This window comes from Chenopodium album, chromosome 2, assembly GCF_948465745.1.
Source record: "Chenopodium album chromosome 2, dcCheAlbu1.1, whole genome shotgun sequence".
Lineage (NCBI taxonomy): Eukaryota > Viridiplantae > Streptophyta > Magnoliopsida > Caryophyllales > Amaranthaceae > Chenopodium > Chenopodium album.
Window position 1 is genome coordinate 29903060 of NC_137835.1, and position 10542 is coordinate 29913601.

The following is a 10542-nucleotide window of genomic DNA, read 5'->3' on the forward strand; positions in this document are numbered from 1 at the left end:
AATATTGTGGCATAAATTTCAAAAAAAAAAAAATTCAAAAATCGTAAAAGATTTGATTTTTTACATCAAATTATAAACCCTAATTTTTGCCCCTTTTTTATTAGTGAATGAATAAAAAATGATTTCAGATAAATTGTCAAAAATAGATTAATCCAGAAGAACCTAAAGTTTTATTAATTTTAATTTTGGAAGTATATTTGAAACGGAGTACTTGATATGAGCTTCAAATTGACGAAAATATTTTGTTGTCGAGAAGTTGTGAAATATTTCGACACTCCAGCGTTTACGGTGGTGCAATGATTGCCATCGGAAAAATATGTCGTGATATAGTGGCGATGAGCAAGAATAACTAGTAGAGAAGAGAGAATAATGGACAGAAGAAGAGTATGTTTGAAGAGACAGAATTTAGAATAACGTATATTAGGTTAGAATTTGAAATTCATAAAACATAACTGATTTATGTAATGGCTTGGAATTGGGCCAAATACAATTCCAAAATTTTGAAGTATCCAAACTATATAATTGGCCCAATTTCGGAATTTGAAATGAAATCATGCAATCTAAACATGATTTTCTAATTTCATAAATATTTAGAGAGGCCAAAGGAGGGGGTAATTCTCATGTTTTGTGGAAAGTTTATTTCATTCCCAAGAAAGTTAAACTTCCTCCATTGTACTTTTTGTTGTCAACCAAACAACAATTATTTAAAATCCCTAGCGCATGAGTTAACACAACCCACACTACTGCCATATATACGGTGTTGGTACACATTAGATTTGTACATATTAGGTTATTTTTACATACTAACATATAAGTATACAATTGACCGATTCCCATACCTTATTTAGGAAAAAATTTAACAATTGACTGCAACAACTTACAACCGCCTCTATACCTCCGCTAGTATTGAATGCGTTGTCTATTCAGGTTAAGATTGTACATATTTTGACATCCACAAGATCGATACCAGTTGTACAGTCTGCACCAATGTTGCTTCTATTCTACTTGAATGAAGCTATTAATTGTCAATAAGAGTATCAATTACCTATTGCTAATCCTCCTCTCTGTTTCTCTCAATAGACTTCATTGCTTCTTCAAATGACTTCTGAAAAAACACAAAAAGCACTTTATATAATCACATCAATACATATGCAAATCAATTTATATTAAACAGAAAGTATTGTATTAACCAACACCAAATCACAAAATCATGCTGAAGAAACTAAGAATCGGTGTGAAAGTCACATGAAATTAAGATAAAGGCATCTATTGCTGAAAACAAAAACATGAAATAAGCCTATAGCTTCGTGCTCCTTTATACAATTTTATTGTTCAATTAGGCAAAAAGCTAAGGCTTGGATGGGTAAAAATCTCCAGTCATATACATGTCCCTTTTTAGCTTTTCTAGCCAGCCAATGGTTGAACTAATATGGAAATTGTAAACTGATCATCAGAACTCAACAAGCCTATCAACTGAAAGCCTCAGCTGATGATGCAGGCTATTTTTTTCTTTTAAGTATGGGAGGGGGGGTGGGGTGATGCGCCAGGAGATGAGAGGTTGGAAGGCGGGGCCTAGGAAGTCTTGGCTTATAGTCCAGAGAAGATATTTGAGCCCACAATGGACAAATATCAAGCAAGCCTCCTATCTCACAATAGGAAACTAGGCAATAGGCACAAATACAAGAAGTTATGTCGTACTACTTACAAATTATAGTGAGCAACAAAGATTGGGGACTAAAAGAGCACATATCTATCTGTGATAAAAACTGGCTTACTACTTTCAGTACTTTCAGATTACATACCCCAGGATTTTGCATCTTCCACAGAGCTTCTCCACTCATGTCAATGACTACTGTCCCGCCTAGTAATATACTGCAAAAGTGGAACATAAAAAACGATGTTAAATAGCCATTAGAAATTTTTAAAGTCATTACAAATAATTCATTATTCTACTCCAGAATGTTAGGTATCAATTTAACCAAAAAGGAAAAACCAAGAAGATACATAAATTCTTTCAAACTTCACTTTCACAGTTAGTTTACAGGTCCAACTACTTGCAAAACCAACATGTTAAGTGGTCATTGCAATATAATGTACTTTTGCTCAACTCCATTATAATTATGTACTCAGTATAAGACAAGATCATAGATGACTTGGCATTACAAAATAGATCAATGAAAGTATGAATACTTTACGCAGGCTGGATGACAGTTGATATAGACAAACATCAACCATTATACTTAACTAGAGAGATATTTAGTAATAATGAAAGAAGAAATTTATAGGGTGTGAAGATCACAAGTCCTTCACGAGCTACCAATAACACTATTTTTTTTGTAGAAACAAAAGACATCAAGCTGCGAATATCGGCTGTGAGATTATTGAAAGCCTTACTCAACCGCAAGCAAACAAACTGATAATCTTCCATAGAAAGGACATCAACGTATTCTTCAACAGTTGATAGCTGGCCTTGCCAGTATAGTAGACAGTTTTTTTTTTGGGACATTCAAAGTTTCAAAATTTTATAGTTAGTAAAAATTCCTTAATGTACTGCTCACACAAAAGCTTTTTGAATCGCTTTGGTCTTGTAGTCTTTCAAAAAAAAAAAAAAAAAAAAGGAGAGAGAGAGATATCGGTTTACTTTAGCTGATTGACACATCATAGAGGATTACCAGGGGCCACTTATTCACCAAAGGTTCCCAAAGGATCAAACCTCTTACAAAAATAGGTATAGCTAGATTGAAAAGGAAAAAAAGAAAAAAAGAAGGAAAAAAAAAAAAAGACAAAAACTTAAAACAGAGCTTCCATCTCAAGTTACATGTTCAGCCCATCACTTTGAAGACTCTGTTAGCTTTCAATCACAATGTCCTCGATGGAGTTTGACTTCAAGGGGGAAACATCATAAACATTTATACCATAAAAGAGAGATTCTTGAACACAATTAATCTCTTCTTCCTCAGGCTTACAAACACAGGTTAGTAGGTAAAATTGTCCACCCCAATCCAGGAGCCTTGCATAAAGAAATGGCAAAGAGATAAAAAGAAATATGAGAATCCCAAACCTGAAATAAAGCCAACTATCTTTGAGCCATCTGGCCCTCATAAAGACCCTGTCAATCACTAGACTCTAGTTCAGCAGTCCTAATGATGATTTAACTCAGAACCTGAAATTGCTTCTAATTCTCTAAGAAATTTGGGGGCTATATACGAAGTGTACATGATGCTGTTTGTGGAAGGCATTCATTATAATTGGCTTCAAGAAATTTCTAGAAGTTGAGAATTACCAAGTCATGCCAAGGACAACAAGCAGAAAGAACAGGAAATGGCTGGAGTGCTTGACGGCTTAGTAGTTTTGTGTTTGTTTTGATGTATAGATGCTGTGTTTCTTTTTTTTTTTCCTTTTTTTTTTTTTTTTTTTTTTTTTTTTTTTTTTTTTTGTGGTGTTCTGCTTTGGGGATGTGTAGATGTAGGGTGGCTAGCTTTTGTGTAGCCTTGTTGTTTGTACAAGTTTTTTGAACCATTAATAATATTTTTTACCTTTTTCAAAAATAAAAAATAAAAAAATCAATCTAGAAGTTAGTGGTTTAAAAAACCATCTATAAATTTTAGATTTTCAGATCTACTAAGATTTACACTTTTTAACTTGGCTGTTAGATTAACTTTTTGGTCCAATTAAGGCTAGCTGTACTGTTTTGTTGGCTTGGTAACAGTAGTGTAAGCATGATGTGATAGGCCTGGTAGTAGCAGGCTATTAAATTATTGTACTCCCTCCATCCTCAAACTATTGTCCTCTTAGGCTCGGTGTTAGAATCCAACCTCCTTTTCATGTTTTAGAATTTAAATGCTTTCTAGGCTTTTGTTTAAGTTTCCTAGGCCCTGGATGTTATTACTATGTTTTTGTCAACCCAGCATTTACAGGGAAAACATCGTAAATCCAAAAGGAAGCTCTTTAGGGAGCAAGAGATTAATGAAATCCAAAAGCTTACTACCAAGTGTTACCTCGCTTTTATGTTGTGTTATTAGACCTCTATACATATTGTGTTGTCACATGCAAATTAGCACCCCAAACTCACTATATACTAAAACTCGTGATTTGGTCTTGCCTATGTCCGCCTTGACTAGCTCGGCCATCACAAGCCTCGATCACCTGCACTTCATCACCAAAAAGATAGTGCCCCTTGTGATTTAGATGCCCTCTTATACTGCTTTGTGCTCACAAGCCTCGAATCTGCACAAGTCTTGCACCCTTGCTGCCAATAGGCAAGAAAGCGCCGCACAATTTGGTGTCAAAACACTCAAACCGTGACACTTGGGCAGACATACTAAGAAGAAATAATGCGATAGTGTGGGAGTTTTTGGTAAAAAGTGGAAAACTAAGAACAAAAACATTTGATTGTTGGAAAAAAAGTTAGTAGAAAATCCTACATCTCATAAGATATGGATTGAAATAGATAACGGTGAGGCTCATATCACATAAATTGGATGAGTAAATTATCCATTTAAGGTAATGGAACATTATTATAGGGATTGACTAAAATAGTATACCAATAACCAAAACAATTATTTTAGGACAGAGGGAGTAATCAGTTTAATTGTTGGATGATTGCTTACTTTTGTTTTGGTGTATGATTTATGGGCCTTGTGCATGAAGAGTCCTTAAAAGTAAACTCCTTACAAGAAGATGGGTGCATTTGGATACTAATTCTGTCTGGGTCTAGTTAAAGGAATATGTATTTGTATGCTTTTAAATTATCAAGCTTTATTGTATTCTTAATCATTGCGGGTTATTAATATAATACTTCATTGCAAGAAATAGAAGGATGGGAGGAGGGAGGAGGGAGGAGGGGGGAGGGGAGTGGTTGGTGCCACTGTATAAGGGAGAGAGAGAGAGTATGCAAAAAGCTGGTGCTCTGCCCACAGGTTACTAGATAAGGAGGCTATGTGTGCTATAGGGTGCATCAAGTATAGTACTCGATAGGCTGGCAGTGAGGGTGGTTCTGTAAGAGTTTTGAGAGTGAAGATGCATAAGTCTCAAAGAAAGTAAATGTAAAATGAAAATCTGAGAGAAAAGAGAAAGCTTTAACTTTCAACAAAAAGAAATGAAAGCATAGTTACATCATAATTTAACGGTCAAAGTTAACAAGACAAATGAAGGAAGGATATTGCAAGGTAACAGTTCATTAAAAACACAGAAGTACAAAATAAAAATAAAAATTTTCCTTCTTTATCAAGCAATACCGGAAGTTGAACACCGCATTCAACCAAACATAAAATAGCACTCTTTCATACTTCCTTCTATTATAAAGTTTTCCTAAATTTTCTTTCCACAATTTGAACCAAACAGCTCCTAAACATTCTCTAATAAGTAACAAAATGATATCCAACTCACAACACCTCCACCAAAGAAAATCACATATATAGTCACTAGTCTCACTACCTCTGCCAAGATGCGTAGGTGACAGAGTGAAAAGCTTTCTCCTCCATAACTTTATCCAAGAATTTTCACTACTCCGTCGTAGCCTCTTTCACATTCTAACTTAGAAATGACTCCAAATCATCCCCCCTCTAGAATATAAAGAATAGTCCACAACCTTACACCAAAAGACATTACATCTAAATTCTATCTCACCTATAGAAAACAAAGTTCTTGAATTAAAAAGAATAAATATTAGATCTTCAAAAAGAATTCACTGTATGGTAGTCACTACATCCTCAGCCAAGGTGCCTAGGTGACAGAGCGAAAAGCTTTCTGCTCCATAACTTTATCCAAGAAGTTTCACTACTCCATCATAGCCTCTTTCATAGTCTAGCTTAGAAATGACACCAAATCATCCCACCTCTGCAATATAAAGAATAGTCCACAACCTTACGCCAAAAAGACATACATCCAAATTCTACCTCACCTATCGAAAACAAAGTTCTTGAACTTTAAAGAATAAAAATTAGAGAAGTACTAATAGCTAATTGGTACAGAGGTACCTTCATCTTTATACAAATATAAAATATCATTCCTTGATATATGGCTTAAAAATATTACCAACACAAAAGTTTCGATGACAAACAGCTGATGAACCAAGTGTTAGGTTTGAACACGGTGACTTCTTACAAATAAGCCTAACATATTTATGAAGTCCTAACTCTTATTCATTAAAGACTAAACCTTTGGGTCAATTTTAGTTCCTAAGCCCAAACTCAAATGATCATACAACCCATCATTAAATTGCATGATATAACTTAAAGTTTTCTAAATTGAATTGTGTAGCTCATTCTTAAAGCTTATTTATTTTTCATCTATATATACTATATCCTTAAACAGACAATATAATTTTTATTGTATCCCCTTGATTTTCTCTTTTTATTTCTTAACTTTTCACGTATGGTTTTTGTCAGTCAGCATACTGAAGCCAATTCTCACCAATTTATGGTCAAAATTAGCTTTTTGCCATTTCTGACAAAGTTGTTCCTCAGAAAAGAGTTAAGGATAAAAAACTGCTCGATTCGGAGTTATACTCTAAAAGTGCCTTCTTTTACTTCGTTTTTCTTTTCTCCTCTCCCAGCAACCCTCAACGCCAATGTCAAGTGACGGTGGACCGGTGGTGCTCGGCGGAGGTGAGACAGAATGTAGAAAATTCAAATCAGCTTAAGTTATTCAACTACTGGACATAATTAAAGAGGCCTTCTGCAGATATCTCTGTTGAGCTCAAATCTGGAACAGTTTCTATTCTAAACAGAGCAAGTTCTGAATAAGACACAGGTGTATCTTGGTCAATTCAGCCAACTGCAGGGGTGCTGCAGTACTTGCCTGAAGATACCGATCAATTTAGACTGATGATAACTAGTTAAGCACTAATAAAACTAGAGAAGTTAATTAACTATGGTGGCTGTAATGGAGATTATAAACATTTAAAGTAAACAACTTGCTGTGTAGTGCAGCTCAACTACTTAAGAAGAGAAGGTTTGGAAGTTAAATCATCACCTTAAGAAGCAGAAATATAGTTCAAGGAACTTGAAGAGTGTCAGAACAGCTTCCATCAAGTGATTTTTTAGAGAGAAATATCTTTCAATCATGATAAGAGTTGTTAGAATATTCTTCCAATTTAACACATATGTACAATTTAGTAATGTTATTTCATTTTATTTTCCTTAGCTAAAAGAGAAGGTTCTCTAATGCTCTATAACTAGAAGCACTTCCCATTATACAAAAAACTTTTGAATATAATGAATATATATATTGGGTTTGCATTTGGTATAATGTCTCTATAGTGGATGTTAAGAGTATAAATGAATGCAAAAGCTAGGTTGTGCTCGGGTGTGATGCCTAAGAGAGTAAATCAATATCCTTTCCAAAAAAAGGTCAAGGAATTTTAGGTGTAATATGCCTAGGGGGTCCCTTTGCAGCTCTTCAATTTACTGAGAGTATAATGGATTTTAGATTTGATATAAGATAGGTCAATAAGTTTATAATGAGCTTAAGTACAAAAATTCTCAAATGAAAGATTACCATATTGCCTATCTTTTCCTTAGCCCTTTACACCAGTAGTGTAAATCAGTTTCCTCAGTTTATATTGTTCCTTTCTTGCGAAGTCTTCTCTGTTTTTTTTTTTTTTCCCTCTCTCTCTCTCTCTTTTTTTTTTTCGTTTTTTCTTTTTTTTTTTTTTTTTTTTTTTCTCTTCCCTACTAGTTCCAATGGAGTCCTTCCAATAGAACGTCACAACAGTGAGAATAAAAAAAATTCTATTCACAAGCTCCAATTAGGAATCTTTTACACTACTTCAAATAGCATTTTAAGTTCCTCCAAATGACTTTCCACAGTCACCTACATGCAACCATCAAGTGTTGAAATGCATTTTCAATAAATGTTCAGTGTCAAATGCAATTAAACACACAGAACACCTTGTCGGTAACGGAAATCCAGTGAGATTGCCTACATCTGATTGTCCTAACAACATCCACTACATTGACACTAGCATACTTAAACCACATGGTTCCAAGACTTCCAACTTCAAATTGTCTCTCCTAACTCTTAACCCATATGCTCTCTTTTGACCATTTTCTCTCAATCATCTCTATCCTATAACTCCTTCTCTATCGCATCCATTGTTATTTCTCTACCTACTCTCTCCATAAAAATAAAAATTAAAATTAAAATTAAATTAAAAAAAGGCTAGTTTCCCAGATAGAAAAGCAGGCAGCTATACAAATCGTACTCCCCCGATTCCCATGAAAACAACTCAACCAGTATAACACATTATTCAGAATCCTATAATCATCCCGAAATAACAGTTGCACTATAATAGTTTACAATTCCCATATGCTCTCTCCTAACTCTTAACCCATATGCTCTCTTTTGACCATTTTCTCTCAATCATCTCTATCCTATAACTCCTTTCTCTATCCCATCCATTGTTATTTCTCTACCTACTATCTCCTTTAAAAAAAAATAAAAATAAAAAAATAAAAACTAGTTTCCCGTTTAGGCAGGCAGGCAGCTATACAAATCGTACTCCCTCGATTCCCATGAAAACAATTCAACCAGCATAACACATTATTCAGAATCCTATAATCATCCCGAAATAACAATTGCACTATAATAATTTACAATTCCCTTGATCCTAACCCACAAATACTCCATCAATTCACAATTCTACAAAAACATCAACAAAAACCAACACATGATTCAGAACCCTAAATCATCCTTAAATTACAATAATACAATTATACTACTAGTATATTATTCAGAATCCTAGCCATCCTTTAATTACAATAGTCCGGGACTATATTTTTCTAATTGTTAACAATTTCCACAAATACTCCACTAATTCACATCTCTATAACAACAACAATAACAAACATAATTAAGATTGAAAATGCACTTAAAACAACCAAACGAATAATAACGAAGAGAAAGAAATATGTACCCAGCAAAGGCAAGATGAAGAAGGAAAGAACGAGTCGTCATATATCGAAAAACGGCGTCTAAATTCGTCGCAAAGCGATTAGCTCCAGATGACGACGATGGTGGCGGTCGATAATAAGAACCACCGCGACGATAATAACCAGCATTGTAACTGCTGTTATTATTATTATAAAAATTGTTAGATCCGCCACTGCTGTATCTGCTCAAATTATAAGCAGCACGCTTTCGATCATCAATTAAAACTTCGTAAGCTTCAGAAACTTGCTTGAATTTAAGAGTTGCAGCATCTTTTGCAGACTTTGATGATTGCGCGTGTTTATCGGGGTGAAATTGAACCGCTAATTTACGAAAAGCATCTTTAATTTCTGATTTTGACGCATTTTTTGTGATTCCTAAGATTCTGTAATGATCCGCCATTGATGATCAGTGTCGGAGAATTGGAATGTCGAATTGTGATTTCGTTTGTGTGTGCGACGTTATGATTTTCTGGTGTTCGTTGGAAGAAAGAAGTAGTTTCGAGTGAGATGACATGGGGTGAGTTACGTTGCATTCAGAGAAAAAAGTGTTGATAATTTGATACGATCTGTGCGAATGAAGGTAAGGGTGATAGCGAGGCGTCGTGGCTTCGTTTTCTTCCGCCATCATATTCGGATTCTGACTTGAGGGATAATGATAGTGGTTAGAGGTTTAGAGTTCTTCCGATTTTAAGAGATATTGAGATCGATTTACATCACTTGTCCTCGTGACTCTCTAACTCCAAACAAAAATGTAGGATTCTAGCCATAATGAGTCGAGTTTGTAAACATTTCGTGTCGTGTATGTTTGCATTAATGTCGCTCTATTAGGTCCTTTTTTGGCTTCTAAGCAAAGCTCAAGCGTGTTATTATTATTTTATTATTAGGAAAAATTAGCCGCAACAACACCAACTATTACAAAGTGCTTGTAGTAACACAACCTTTTAAGGGTGCATTATGCATATCAAACTATACACTTAGGTGCACATAATAACATTAACATCAATGATACTGGAAAATTGAGATTTTTGCCGGAAATCTAAATTTTGCCAAAAAAAAAAAAAATAAGAATTTGAAATATTTTTTAGATTTTTTTTATTGTCACGTGAATGATTTATTACACCCTTCTACGGCTCTACCTCTCCATTTAATTTTCTTCCTATGTATTCCTATCACTGTCTCGTCAACATTGAGGAAAAACTCCGTTGGGAGTTGAAGACATGTTAAGGTACTGATAGGTTGTCGTACACCTGTAAAAAATAAATTCCTAACAAAACCAACTAACAATGTAGTAGGGTAAGTAGGGTCGAATCCACAGAGAGATAGCTATTTAATCTAACCTTTAAGAATTTGGTGAAACTAAACTATGTCACGAAATTCGGATAGAAAAGTAGTCTAAATTAAAATAGGAATAAAAGAACTACTAAAAAAAAAACCTAGGGTTATGGTTCACCATGCTTATAATTCTAAATCTATCAAATATCAATAATGAATTCAATCAATCAATTATCTAGAGCAATTGCTAAGCCTACGGTCGGGTCTTAACGCTCTCAATTCAACATATGTAGTTTGGTCGCTAACATAATCAGAATTGCTAATTGTAGGTAAGCTT

The 10542-nt window shown here is 34.5% G+C and overlaps 1 protein-coding gene across 1 annotated transcript; it reads right to left on the reverse strand.

Moving 5' to 3' along the window:
• Positions 1 to 596: 596 nt before the first annotated feature.
• Positions 597 to 9489, reverse strand: LOC145584928 (chaperone protein dnaJ 72-like). Its single transcript, XM_081641716.1, has 3 exons — positions 8918 to 9489; positions 1803 to 1872; positions 597 to 1105 (listed from the first exon to the last, which is right to left on the reverse strand). Exons 1-3 carry the CDS (start codon positions 9331 to 9333, stop codon positions 1052 to 1054), a joined length of 540 nt encoding a protein of 179 aa, XP_081497842.1. The 5' UTR covers positions 9334 to 9489; the 3' UTR covers positions 597 to 1051.
• Between the last annotated feature and the right edge of the window lie 1053 nt (positions 9490 to 10542).

Coding starts and splice junctions, on each gene's coding strand:
- LOC145584928 (XM_081641716.1), bottom strand. CDS start 9,333: ATGGCGGATCATTACAGAATCTTAGGAATCACAAAAAATGCGTCAAAA. Junction 1,873..8,917: donor CTTCATCTTGCCTTTGCTGG/GTACATATTTCT, acceptor CCACTTTTGCAG/TATATTACTAGGCGGGACAG. Junction 1,106..1,802: donor GGAAGATGCAAAATCCTGGG/GTATGTAATCTG, acceptor GTGTTTTTTCAG/AAGTCATTTGAAGAAGCAAT.